Raw genomic sequence first — 14,644 nt, forward strand, 5'->3', positions numbered from 1 at the left:
TTGACATTTGTAAACAAAAGTCTGCATCAGGAAATACAGTGAAGTTCAGAACTATTGATGGCATTTGTCTAAATTCTAGGCTACTGCTTACATTTTCCTAAAAGATATCTATGCATAATACCGAGGCTAATATTTCACCTTGCAGTGTCTGTAGGGAGTATGGGGATGCATTACTTTGTCATGGATGAAACGGGATGCACATCTTGTCATTAGCTGCCTCACCCCTAAGGACATGTGCTCTGTGTAGGCTGTTACTTCAGGATTTTTTTTTAATTACCTTTCAGTTCTGTGCTTACCATCTTGACAAATATGTTTGTAGCCTTTAGTAAAAGCTGCCTTTTGGCACTGAGTGACATGCAGTGACATTTGCAGTGACATGCAATCCTTTGACCTGATTGTCAATAGCTCTTGTGTGTGTGGTGTATACCTCCTTGTTCTAGCACTTACTAATCAGAAATAGTAATTCTAGAAATAGAAATACAATCAATAATATGAACATAGAAATTAATCTATTTTCTAGGCTTCTTCAAGGGGAATGGTCCCAGATCCCTACACCTCCCTTGAGAAGTCTGAGTATTGCTTGGACCATGCTTCAACATTATTAGAACATTTTGTACCACCACAAAGCTTTGGCAAGCATTTATTATCATGCTCCCCTCACTATGCTACTCTGATCACTCTGAGGTTGCTTAGCCCAGACCTTATTTTGTAGAGCTGATTTTGGTTTCAGACTCAGTCACCTTGGCTTTGGACTCAGTTGGCTTTGTTCTGCCCAACCTTAGCCCAAACAGAGAATGCATGATGTCTCCTCTCTCAGCTTTCTCTAGTGAAAGCAGCAACTGACCACCTGAACTTTGCCAACAGGGCTCTCATTAAAATGCCTACAGCCAGTGGTCTCAGTGGTTTCAGTGGTGGTTACATCACCATACTGATATGTGCTAAAAGATGTCTGCACTGGACTCCATGTAGAACCTGCCCAGCAATCCTGTCCCCATCCATGTTAGGTCATCAGAGCATGGGGTTTTTTGACAGTGATTGTTTTTTTTTAATTTGTGCCAAATGTCATGGCTTTCCATTCTTCTCTGTAACTCCTTATTTTCTCCCTCAACTTTAGGTGATGAAAATATTTGTTATAATAAGGAGATGAAGTAGACTTGTCAGAATATACCATTGCTCTCTCTGATATGTGAACTTTGGATGCTGCGCCCAGGCCATCTTAGTTTCTGTACCTTTCAGAAAGTAGAATTTGATGAGAGGCATCCATTAGGTTTCCAAGCTAGACTATAAACCTGTGAGCTGCCATGCAGAGCTTTGTATATTAGAAATTCCTTGTTAAACACTGGAGGACTTACAGGAAGATTTTGACGCAAGGAAACTCTTGAGTAAACTCCTCTTTACTGTCCAGAAAGTTTAGCTCATTGTGCTGTGGGTGATCAATGCTTATTCCAGGAATTCATCCTGAGGATTTCTCTGGAGGAAATAGCTATTGCGTCCTTTGAGTACTACTTGCAACTTGGATTTCATTCTGCAATGGCAGTACTTCTATGGACCTGGCTAGGGTAATTTGGAAGACTCCTTCCTGGCTCTCATGACTGAAAAACATGATGGGAAGTATCAGCACTGACATGGACGGAATTCTTAAGTGCTTTTCCTTTGCCATAATTTGGTAGTTGCTTTGGAGAAAACAAAGCAAGCTACATTTAGAGATTGCAGCATTTACATCTGCCATCTGGCCAAATTAAATAGCACAAAAGTGTGTTCAAATAATCTGAATAAGTAAAAAATATACTTTTGAGAGACAGCTAGCTTGAAACTGAACACCTGGAAATTACTGTGAAGCCTGGAACTGGGAAAGGGTTCATGTTGAGCTGTACACTTTGATCCTGACAGAAGAAATCCCAGAGAAGAGAGGGGAAGAGAGAGGGAGAGAGAGAAAGAGAAATTGGGAGCAAGAGGTTGATTTTAACCTAAAGAAGTCTCTCTTATGTATTTTTAACAGCCTTGTCTGTTCTGGATAGGTGTAAAATTTTATTTATTTGCATTAGCCTAGATTGAGAGTGAGTATTAATTTGGAGGTTGCTGGATGTCTTCTTCAATTTGTGTATTCCAGATGACATTCTGACATTATTTCAGAATAAACCCTTGCTTTATTCTGAAAATAGAAAGCTTGGTATTAGGAATGATGACCAGTCTTCATTCTCACCCAGGAATTCCACTTGCTTAACTCCTGGCTCTGCTTTACTGTAGGAGGGAATGCATTTCTTCCTGTCAGTGTATTAATATCTGATTAAGCTTAGGTATTACCTCTCATAAATGTTCCTGCTCAAGTAGAAACTGGAGGTTGGAGAGATTGCCTTTCTGTCATCCAAAATGTCCCTCCCTAGGAACGCTCCTTGAATGCACCCACTTTATTGAGTGTAGACACTGTGTTGACAGTACCAATATCTAGAGAATCTGCAGTTTGGAAAAAGAACAACTTTCTAGCTCTCTTTCTACTCTCTGAGTAGAAAAAGAGACTTAGCCTATCTTGGACCTCAATGGAAGTTTCATTTTATTCATAAAGTGATCCAGCTCCTGATATTAGAACCACTCAGATTGACAACCTGAGTTAAAAGGTGCTTATCCTCATATCCATAACCCTTGAGTTATGTTTCTCCTCATATCTCTACACAGTTAATATGTATAATGCTTCATAAATCTGAAGTGTTACCAACTGAAAACTTGTCTGGCCTCTTTTTTTCCTTTGGTAGCTTTCCCCTCAGGCACTGACCTTTTTTTGTGCAATTTATTCTTAGTTGAAGTGGGAGGCTGCTATTCACATTCTTGAATGATGGATTAATAGAAGCTCAGCTGAATGAATGGTCTTTCATTATCTTCAGACTGATTTTCATCTCTTCAAGTCATTAGCTCTTGAGTATGCATCCAATCTACAGTGCACTGGCATGGCTGGATTCTGCTGGCAGCAAGAGATGTTCCCATAAGTCAGATTCAGGGTCTGTGTTGACATCTTTCATAATTGAAACACTTTCATTACTACCCTGCTGAGACATTCCTTAACAGTTCTTCATCCTCTGGCAGCATGAATTCACACAGTCTGAAGTCTATAGGTTTGCTCAGGACCATGTATATTCTAGGTAAACATCTTGGTATGTCATGAGTGATGCTTGTCTTTGATTTAACAGAGAAGCCACATAGTAACAAGTTGAAACTCTGGGCCACTTTTTAAAACTTGTGTGGCAATCTTGAAAGAAGAACCAAAAAAAGCTTTGTGGAGGTGGCAGCAGACAGATATATTATTAAAGACTGAAGTGCAAGACCAAGAACCTCTTGTAGGAATGTGTACTCGTAAAGGTGCATTCATCAGCAAACTCATCATGGATTTGCATAGCCTAAAGAATCTTCTTTGCTTTATGCTATGCTCAGCAAAATGGGAGAGAAAGGTTAAAGTTTTGGTATCTGTTTTCAGGGTCTGTGAGATGGCCTTGTCTTGAATACAACTATAAGCATCCAATTTTTGGGTTTTAAGCTGTCTGCCATACAAGTTCTCTTTCAAGGTTGCTCTTTACTGTTCCCTATTTGATGAGAGTCTTGTTTCATAGCCTGTCTCATTCATCTGTTGTTAAACAGCAAGCATGAGCTTGTACTGAGGAGAGATGATTTCGGGGTCATTTCCACCCTCACTGCATGGTCTGAGGTCTTCATGTCCCTTCTGGGTCTGTTGGTGCAGGACTCTGGTTCTGGGCTGTCTCATGGTCAGCACCCTTTTCCTGGTGCCCTGTGCTGGGTAGGCCTTGGTATTCCAGCTGAGTTATGTCCTTTGGTTAAAAGGTACCAGGTTGTAGCTAAAAAGAAACTTACCTGGCTGTGGGGACCACAGTTTCTACCTCAGAGGTGCTCTCACCGGTCTGGTTGGCTGTACTGATAATACTACTCTGCATGTAATGAGTCCTGTTTCCTTCTCTGACTGCTGAGTTTGGTGTGTGTGTCTTTGGCTCATTATTCTCCAGAGCTGTGGTATTCTTGTACTCTGCCCTTCTGGAATATTTAAAGGACTTTCTGTGGAACACCAGCACTAGCTTGGTGCCTGAGTGTATTTAGTTTCCATTTATGCAGGCAAGTTAGCAGAATTAGGGCTGCATAGTGGTGCAGACAGCTATTTCAGAAATGAAATTCATGTCAGCAGGGTCTTTGCTTGTATTTCATTTGCTTCTGTGGTTAGAAATGTGGGTTAAAATTTCTGGTATCTTGCATTGATCTTTCTAGTACGATAAAGGAAGGGAAAACTGTAAATTTTGAGCACAGGGATTGTGCTGCTATGGCCTGTGAAATACCTCTCATATCTCATCTCTTCTCTCTGTACCCTCAAGACATTTCAAACTCACCATCCAAATTTTGCTCAGTGCATAGGCAGGGCAGTGGTGTCAAACAGTGCCAGATCAGCAAGGGGAGGCAGAGAGTGCAGCCCCAGGCAGGAGTAACCCCAGGCACCACCAGTGCTGGTGGCCAACTGGCTGGCATGGAGCTTGGCAGGAAAAGCCCTGGGAGTCAGGAGACCCTGAGCCAGCATGGACACATGGCACAAGGGGGGCAAACAGAGACACAGGTCACAAAGAAGCCTCCTGGGCTGCACTGGGGAAGGAAGCTGTTAGCAGATTGATGGAGGTGGTTTTTCCCCTCAGCCCAGCCTTGGTGAAGGCACATGTGGAATTCTGTGTCTGTTGCTGGGCTGGCTCCCCGTAGAAGAAAGACATGGACTTACTGAAGAGAGTCCATTGAAAGGTCATGGAGATAGTTGAAGGTTTGGAGCATCTTTCATAAATGGAGAGGTTGAGACAGTTGGAGTGTTCAACTTGGAGGTCAGCAGGTTTGAGAGATATCTTTCCACTGTGTAAAAATACACTCTGGAATAAGTAAAGAAGGCAGGGATTCTTCTCAGTGGTGTCCAGACTAAGGACAAGAGGCAGTAGACACAAACTAAAGTAACTGTAAATTAGATTTAATCAAAGAAAACGATTATTTTGCTATGAGGATGGTAAAACACCGGAGGGGGTTACTCAGGTTGTGGAGTCTTGGAGACTCTTTAACCTGACTGGACATGTCCCAGAGCAATCTGCTGCTGTTGCCCCTGTTTTGATTAGGGCAGTTTGACCAAACTCAAGAGGTTCCTTCCCACCTCCAGTACCCTGTGATTCTGGGAGTTGAGATTTCTCAGAGTTATGTATTTACTCAGACATCTCTGTTAGTTAGAGAATGGAAGAATTGCTGCATTCAAGAGGGCACAAATTTCATCCTGAGGTTTTCTAGATTGACACGAGACATCCTAAATTAGTGATGCTTCTAAAGATCACTGTATATTTGTATTTATATAAGCATATATACTGGTTACATAATGAAAATATTATTTCAAGAACTGCATAAAGTTAATATAGGGCCTTGAATTTGGAAGCCTTTTGCACTGCATTTGTCTTGCACCATCCTTTTTGTTTCTAGATACACTGTCCATAAGATCATATGTACTTAGATCTGTAATGCTGAGCTGTAGTTTAACTGTGCTGTAGCAGTTTGTTTCAACTAGTTTTTCATTACTTCTGTGTTAACTACTTTCATAAGTATGCAGACTGTTCTCTCAGCAGCCTCTTCTCTGTTGCTTTATCTGTTGTGTTACGAGCTCGGGCACTGACCAGTTCTCTACCATGGTTTAGAAGGATTTAGATTAATTAATTAATTAATTAATTAATACACATTAATTAATGTTGAGGATTTCTGAGTACCACTTTTGTCTGAAGTGCCCTGATTAACTGTCTTCTAGACAGCCAAAGAAAACTGTCAGGGATTTCATGCCTTACTAAAGAAATAGGAGAAATAAGCCTTTTAAATCCTGGCATATTTGTTACATAGGAATGGTAGATAAGTATGACCATATTAATAAAATATACAGTTTTCTGTCTTGAAAAGTAATTTAGACCTCGAGACAGCTGTTTCATTTAAAACATTCATGCACTCAGATGCAGAACTGAGAAGAAAGAGAAGCAGAGAGTTATCACTATAATCTGCAGAAGAGTTTCTTAGGTTTCATGTACTTTACAGGAGGACTACTGATCATCTACAGTGTAAATTGTGGCTAAATGGACACAGTGTATTGCCAGGATGGGCTTCAGGTTCAGGAAAGACTTCAGCAGCATGCTTTGTTCTGTGTTGACATGCTGTCTGTTGGAAGAGAAGTTATAACAAATGCTTTAAACTCTAAATTTAGGGGGATATAAAACCATATTTTTCTGTCTAGGTACACAGACCAGGAGTGTTTAGCATTGCTGTTTGGTAAGCTGCTGCAGACATTGTGTTCTTCAGCGCTATCAATCAACAATGGACTGTAAGGAGACATCAGCACTTTCTTTCACAGTTACTTTTTTGTCCCTCAAAATAAAATGTTCAGATTTAGAAAGAAAGTTCTAGAAGTTTTTATAAACTAGTGACTACTTACTGCAGAAGTACAACTGTCATTGTGTGTGTATGAAAAAGTGCACAGAAAGTAGCTCTATGCTTCCTTTTCTCACACTTGAGAATTATCACCAGCATATATAGGTAATTAATTGTTATCAATTAGTGCTTTGATTAGTTTTGTGGCCTTAAATTGAGAAGCTATGCTATAAATAGTATTTAGTAACTGCTGTGTTTTGGAAGCAGAAAATTTTTAAACTATGTGATTAGACACAACATGTTCTGTAAATCTTAATATTCCAACTCCACCAAATAACTAATTTGTAGGCTTGCCAGTTGGGCTATATTAGTTTCCTGGAGAGGAATAGGGCACATGGAAAAGGGTTGGCTGCTTTTTCTTTTTTTCCTAGGGACCAGGGACAAACTTCTAACCTTGTTGGGCTGCTTGTTAAACCTAATGTTCCAACATTTGGGTTCTTCAAATTCAAGCTGTGGTTGGATCTAGTTTAAAGAACAGCAGTTATGTTATATGCATTTGTCTGGTCCATAGGCCTGACATATGGGATGTGTTAAACTGAGGTCCAAGTGCAAGGATGATATCACCAGCACAGAACAATAATATCAATGTCAGAAGTGTGGACTAGTGAGTTGCTGAATTTTGGAGCTGGACACTGCCTCATGACCCTTAGTTTTTTTAACCCTTTTTAATAAAAGATGTGACATTTTGCTAATGTAGATTTACACTGCCCTTGTCCTCAGTGGTGCTTCTGCTCAGTGTGGTGCTGTCAGTTGCTGTGGAGGTTTGGCTGTTCTCTGTCATTCATGCTTTATTCACAAGGTATTTTTCACTCATTGCTGGCATCAAACTTCTTGCCTTTTGTGCTTTGTTATCCCATGAACGAGTCTTCTATTCATACTGTATTATTATTATTCACCTCTACTTGAACTTTCTTCCTCTCCTTCCACATATATTATTTGACTTTCCACTGTGACAGGGAGTAAGAAAGGAAACTACATATTGCAGACTCAGAAAGAATTATAGTCTTAACTTCTAGCAGGAGAAGTGTGTGTTTTGGCTCTTGAAAATGAGAGCAGAGTTTCATACCAAGGGGAGGCAAAATATCAAATGTGTTTCTGTAAAACATATCATAACTGCATGCAAATTGAACTGGTTTGTCTAAAGCCTTGAGTCCTCCCATGTGATGGTGCCTGTATTTGCAGCTTCTCCCTTTGCATTTCAAGGAACTTTCAAAGAGTAGTAGTATTAAGTACAGGAGTCAAAATACCCTTCTCTAGGTTAAAAATTATAGTTTTGTATTTCTGTGTGAGTAAGGCCTGCAGGTTTTTTTGAGGTTGAGCTTCTGTTTTTACAATTGCTCACTTGCTCACAGCACATGTGTGGAAGAATAGCCACAGGTGGGGAATGCAGCCCTGGAGAGGTGGTCAGTGTTTCCAGGAGCTTGTCAAGCCTGCTGTGCTCTGTGCAGCCCCCACACTGTCAGAGCTTCTCTCAAGTCTCTCTGTACACTCCATTCCCTTCAGTGGGGTGACTCAAGGGTCCTGTTTTGCAGTCTCCAATAACACTCCCTCTGTCCCAGAAAATTCTGTCTGGATCTTTCTTTCAGCATTGCCATCACTGGCTTCACTCTCAGACAGTTTTGGCATGGTTTTGAGAGTGGTGTAACACTTGCATATTGGAAGTGCCAGCAAATCACCTTCGCTGTCTAGGGGCTTGAGGAATCAAATTCAGAAAACTTCATCTGGCAGATGCAAAGCTCTTTCAATGCTGGCTCTTTGAAAAATTTCCCTGAAACCAAGGAACCAAAATTCTACATGGTGATTTGATTTTTGGTGGTACTGAAGCAGGTTTTGGGCAAATACCTCACCCTAAAACACTGTTGGTAGCCCTTTATGTTGGTGCCTTTGAAGGTGAAATTTTGAGTCTGTGCCTTCTTCTGTGAAAAGCAGAAATGAGCAGGCAGAGTCCCTTCCTCCTCAGCTTTCTGGCAGAGCGGCAAGTTCCTTCTGCCAAGTAGTGCTAGGAAGATTGTGCATTAATATTTTACTTTCTCCCCCATAAAAATTCTCCTCCAATTTTAAGTGAAGCAACTGGAGACAGTTGCTGGTGCAAAATATACAGGTTGTTATTCTGACTTTACAATTTGTGCAATTTTGTTATTTTTGCTTACCTAAAGATCACAGGCTCTGTTATTGTTTGTGGTGGAATGCAGCCCTTGAATCAGAATTATGGTTTCTATATGATATTAGGAAACATGATATAAAATTTGGTAACTGGTCTCTTCCCTACTGTCCTACTTTTGAAAGCGGTGAGTATTGTATACTTCAGAGAGAAGTGGGGCCTTCTCTCTCACTACTCTTTTCTTGATGACTGAATAAAAGGGAAATAAGCACACTATTGAACATGATCACACTATTGAACCTTGTAGTAGACTAAAACACTGAGTGTTGAGAGCTTTATTCTATTGAAATGCTGTCATCCTCCTTTAAGAAATGTTGTTGGGAAAATTGCCAGTTAAAATTGTGAATATACTTGAAATGTTCAAAATTACCCTCAAACCCTACAGGAATTTGTGACCATGTATGACTGTATGGAAAAATTATTGAAAAAGACATTTGCAAGAACTGGCAATGGAAACTGGCTAAGCACAGTGGGGTGCAGAAATTATTTGCTACACACTGTGTCTTTTAGACTAAATTTATTAACTAGGATGTCATGGTGTTTGTGTTCCTATCAGGTTTTAAAGATTCTATCACCGCATTATTCTGTTTAATATCTCACTGTTGTTTATTCCCTTTTAGGGAACTTTCTACAATTCTATTAAGTACATCAAGGAGAAAACATAAGCAAAATAGTGGGTGTACAGAAGTAACAAAACCTAAATGTTTTATGCAGAAAAGATTCAACAAGTATCTCCTACCTACGAAGAATGAAACAAATTTTCACACTGTGACCTTGCAGTACAATCTTGGATCAAACCTCACAAGTTTCTTTAACAAAAAATAATTGGATTATACTATTTGCATTGATCTGATGATGTGGAAATAAAACATTGAAAGGAATGTCGTTATTGTTTTCTTTATTCTTTGAATTTTGCTTCACTGCATGGATTTACTAAAACTGATAAAATCTTTCACTACAAAGCCATCACTACAGGATTAAAGAAGCCTTATAGGCAAAACTTGTTGATATGAAATTATATGAAATATTACCAAAGGTAATAACTGGGTTTCATACTCAGCACAAGATTTTAGAAGTAGAGAAGGAAAATACAACCACACAAATCCTGTTATCCTCATTGGGCTGTATGATTAAACTTCTGGGATAGCACTGAAAGCTACATCTGTATTATTGTACAGCTGTTTGGATGTGAATCAGGAGTCCTGTGCTTTCATTCTTACTGGTGTTGAGTAGCATTTTACTTTGCCAGTAGCTCTATTGAAGCTTGCAATGCTAGTCATGGCCAGTGTGAGAATGGCACAATTGTTAATGGAAGACAGATACTGCAAGCAATGCAGACTGATGAACAGGAAGTTTATTTGCCAAAGATATTTAAAACATTAATTTTGCCATGACTAGTAGATTCCTATTAAATCACAAAACATATTCCAGTCCCACTGAAATCAAGGGAAGTTTTTCTGTTGACTTCAGTGACATAAAGATTTGGACCTCTTTTGGAATTATGTTCCAATTTAAGATCATTTTTCTGATGCTTACTAAATGTCCCCCAGTGTCAATACATTAAAATGTGTTGCCAATTCAAATAGTGTTGTCTTGTACTGGAAAAGCTAAAATAAAATATTTGCTTTGGCATCGTTGTAAGTGGAATTTTTGTCATGTGTTTAGAACTTATTTTGCACTGCTAGTTGCACGTAGGAAATGTTCCCTGTTCTTCTAAAAATATTTGTAGTACACGTTTAAGACATTAACTGTAACTTTATGGAATTGGTTTAATACTCAGTGGATTTACACTACAGTATGAATCTAACCCTTAATTATTACCAATGGAACTCCTTCTGCACATCAGATTGGTTTTGCCTGTGAGACTATAGTTTTGTATTTAATGAAAAGATTGTCATTAATAATATGTTGTGAAAGTTGTGTTGCTAACCATGTGTTTTATTTTCTCTGTGTATCAGGAGAATTTATTGGGAGTTAATGCAAAAACCTTTTAGATAATTTCCTACTGACTTACTTCTTTTATTTGCTGAACATCTCTGCTCAAATCAGTTTATTTCTGGCAGTGTACTTGGTGATTCCTGTTAGCACCATGTTGAACTGTTAGTATTCTTTGTGAACTAACTTATACAGTGGATCCTGACAAAAATGATAAAAGTTGGGCTGCAGCTTAATTCACTAAACTAAGTTTGTTTTTTACTGTATTGAGGGTCATGATTTTCATCCCTAAATGGTTTGTGATGCATCATATCTATTCTACTAAACCTGCTTCAGTTTGTCTTTCCTACTTCCCTTCTTATTCTATAGCCAATCTGGTGTGGAGTTTGTATTTTTGTACTTCAAACATAAACTCTTATTTCTTATACCTGTGTAGCACCATTCCTTTGTTTCCTTCCCTATAATACGAGTCCACTGTTTCAGCCACATTAATTTTACAGTCACACATCCACTTCTGTAAAACATGTGTCTAATCTCTACTTCTCTTTCTTTGATTTTCCCATTGGTTAGTTAAGCCTTAGACACCATTAATATGTACTGCTAACTGTGATCAGATCTTTTCTGTTGTTTAGCTTGTTGGTTTTTTTTTAATGCTCTCACATTTTTCTGTATATCTGTAAGACTAAAGCTTCATTCTCATGCCTGTTCTCATAGAGACTGTGAATTTGAATCTGAGGTCTTTGCATTTTACCTCTGCTGTATTAAGTGCCTCCTACTTAGGTTTAATACAGCATATTCAATTGGTCTTCAGTTCTGCTCAACTCCCAGGAGCAGGAGTGAGATTCACTTCTGGATTTACAAGTCTACAGTGGTGCCTAGTGGTTTTCTATAGGGCTTTTGAGTTCTATAGAAACACCTGGTTTTCTCTACTGCCTGTGAAAAGGGCCTTGATAATTGTTTTATATGTCTGCATCTCTAGGTAGCTCTCTCTGCACTGTCTGTGCCTAAGGCTATGTGTCATGCACTGTGTATGGGGACTGAAATTGTGTACATGCTTTGGGAGTGAAAACCAGCTCTTCGTTTGGTTGTGCTATATAGCAGTTACTCTTTTCTTTCTCAAGTATTTCTAGAAGGAGGATTTCTTTTCATAGGCCTCCCAGAAGTAATTTTGAACATTTTAATGAAAGAACTGAAGTAGATAATGGCCAGACTATTCTATAACAAGTTAGAACAGGCATGTTTAGTCATTTTGCTTTTTTTCTATGGAAGAAAGCTTTAATTACCAAGCTTAGTGGGAGGAGGAAGGCATATATTTATTGGATTACAATTTTATTGTTGAATTAATAATATTGATTTAATTTTAATGATTTACAGGAAGCCTGTTTACCTGTAAAACTCCAGCAATTGCAGATATTGTGATACTAGTAGATGGTTCTTGGAGTATTGGCAGATTCAATTTCAGGCTTGTTCGACTGTTCCTGGAAAACCTGGTTTCTGCTTTCAATGTGGGATCTGAGAAAACAAGAGTAGGTAAGGTGCCACATGACTAAATATTATCAAATATTTTTTGACAATATTTCTCCAGCAGTGTAAAAATGTTATCATTTCAGGATAGTTAACAGCGCAATGCTACTCTTTTTTGCAAGATTCATCCTCATCTAGCACTGGCACTTCTGTCATCAGAGTAATGTTGCTGGAATGTTTGTAGTACAGTTCTTCACAGTTTACTGTGATCCTCAACTTAGTTAACTCTAATGCAATGTTAGTGAAAAATGAAAACAGTGGAAAGTCTTACTGACTTCAATCAGCTTTGGCCTCAAACACTTGCAGTTTAATTTTTGCAGGCAGAATGTGCAAATGGATGGCTTTTCCTGTGCTTTAAACTGGCTGAAATGTTATATTTCTGATCTGCTACCATTCAAAAGTACATAAAAGGTGTAAAATTGTTCTTCTAAAGAATTTTTGCAATGTTAGTAACTGAAAAAGTTTTGTATTTTTTTGCTTTTCATTTAATTAGTGCTTGAGTAAAAGGCCTTCAAAGTTAACCACCTCAAACAACTTCATTCTACTTTTTGTTGTCAACCAATGCAGTTTTTCTAGCATGGTAGCAAAGCTATTTGCAGTAAGCTAATTGATAAGGTACTGGAAACCAAGTACATAAAGTCTATATACTTGAAAAAGCCTGTTTTATCTTCTGATGGATCACCTTCCTCTCTGGTTCTTTAGGTCTCGCACAGTACAGCGGGGATCCCCGAATTGAGTGGCACCTGAACGCCTATGGCACAAAGGAAGCTGTTCTGGATGCAGTCCGTAACCTGCCCTATAAGGGAGGGAATACATTGACAGGTATCGTGGATGCTTTGGCTTTTGCCTTTTAGTAAAAAACACATTCTGCTGCACAGCCCAAGAAGTGCCAGTGCTGGTTATGAAGGGTAGAAAGGATAGGGGTTTTGCAGCTTGCCAAGGGCTTTATCCAGTGTCAGTTAAGACTTTTCTGAAGTGCTTGTCCATTGGCTTCACTGGGAATCAGGACAGGGTCTCATAACACAAAGTTACCTAAGTCTCTGTGCTGGAAGTAAAATCTTTTACCTGCTGGGAAGATAATGCAAAGTCCATTTATAATGTTCATGCACAGAGCTTTATTCTGGAGAGGAAAAGAATGTTGTTTCAATATTTGACAACTGGTAATACTAACTTTACAAATGACCACCCAGGGCTTTTAGGTTTCCATTGACCTTTTAGTAGTTAAAGCACTAAAGCCTCAGAGACGCTTAGTGATGGATAAGTGGGAGATGCCTGACAATCTGGGAAAAGTACAGTCTCTGAATACAATTCCAGTGTCATCAAAGCAGCAGTTAGTAATGTTGTAATGTTATACCCAAAGACCCAGACATGGCTTTAAGTAAATTGTTGCTTTTTTTTTCCCCTGGCGGGTAAGGAGCAGAAGAAACAATAAGCAACAGTCTTTATTTTGGTAGGAGTGATTGCAGTGGGACAAAGGACAGAAAACTCTAGTATGATTCTAGGAGTGAGATTACTGAGTGGTAGGAAGTAGTAAATTATCATGATTATTTTATATGGACATTAGATGAAAATTAGTTAGAAACGTTAGCTGTGCAAGATTTAAAAGAGTTTTCAGATAAGATCTCATGGTGATGTGTAAGTTTGTCCTGGAGCTGTTGTTCTTCTTTCCTTTTAAATAATTAACATTTATTAAAATCAGATTTTCCCTTAGAGTAAACAAAGCATTTTTTTCAGGTTGTAAGTTGGAACAAATAAAAAACCAAACAAAAGTAAGATTATATGTAGCATGAGGATTTAATAAGCTATCCAGAGCATATGCTTTCATATAAGCAATATAGGGAGAGGGAACTTCCTGGTATAACTTGCTAGAACTTGGTAGAGTAAGAAAAAAAAAGATAATGTTTTTACAGAAATATCAATTTACGTTTTCATAGCCAGTTTAAAATATATTGATTGATCAGAAGGCTGCTAAAAATAAATTTCAGCTTCTCTGTGGTTTAGGCTGCTGTTGAAATTAAATTTTTCAGTAAATAAATTCTTCTTTTATGCTTATTCTTCATCAGAATTTTTACATTGAGTAGAAAAACAAACACTGTGATATTGGCAAAGCTAATGGATGTTTCATCTGTAAAAGTCTTTTAAAATGTTTTCTTTTTTAGGTCTCGCCTTAACTTACATTTTGGAAAACAGCTTTAAGCCTGAAGCAGGTGCAAGACCTGGGGTATCTAAAATTGGGATACTGATTACTGATGGGAAGTCCCAAGATGATGTTATCCCTCCTGCTAAAAACCTACGAGATGCTGGCATTGAGCTGTTTGCTATTGGTGTGTATTCTGCCATATCCACGTACATGTCCCATTGTACTCTGGTGTATTTGTATCTGTTGCTGGCTGTACTAAGGAAGTGTTCTTTTCTGCCTTATTCATCATTAATCATATCATCATTAATTTGTATCTTTTATAAGAATTACTTATAACGTTGCTGTTATAACTGGAATTTAGCAGTATACATGGATGCTACATTTTCATGAGACAGCTGAAAAAATGC

The 14,644-nt window shown here is 38.5% G+C and overlaps 1 protein-coding gene across 6 annotated transcripts in view; it reads left to right on the forward strand.

Annotated features, from left to right (window-relative positions):
* The window catches only part of COL14A1 (collagen type XIV alpha 1 chain), a 114,193-nt gene that overhangs the window by 22,192 nt on the left and 77,357 nt on the right, over positions 1–14,644 (forward strand). For all 6 annotated transcript variants that reach the window (XR_011678389.1, XM_071421714.1, XM_071421716.1 and 3 more), the window contains 3 exons: positions 11,948–12,103; positions 12,800–12,919; positions 14,257–14,421. Coding sequence is in view for 5 of the 6 variants with exons in the window: in XM_071421714.1 (XP_071277815.1) it covers positions 11,948–12,103; positions 12,800–12,919; positions 14,257–14,421 (441 nt within the window). In the remaining variant the exon portion in view is untranslated. The remainder of the gene's footprint in view (positions 1–11,947; positions 12,104–12,799; positions 12,920–14,256; positions 14,422–14,644) is intronic.

The sequence above is a fragment of the Agelaius tricolor genome, unplaced genomic scaffold (genome assembly GCF_023055355.1).
Source record: "Agelaius tricolor isolate 1412-34295 unplaced genomic scaffold, bAgeTri1.0.p SCAF_2, whole genome shotgun sequence".
Taxonomy (NCBI): domain Eukaryota; kingdom Metazoa; phylum Chordata; class Aves; order Passeriformes; family Icteridae; genus Agelaius; species Agelaius tricolor.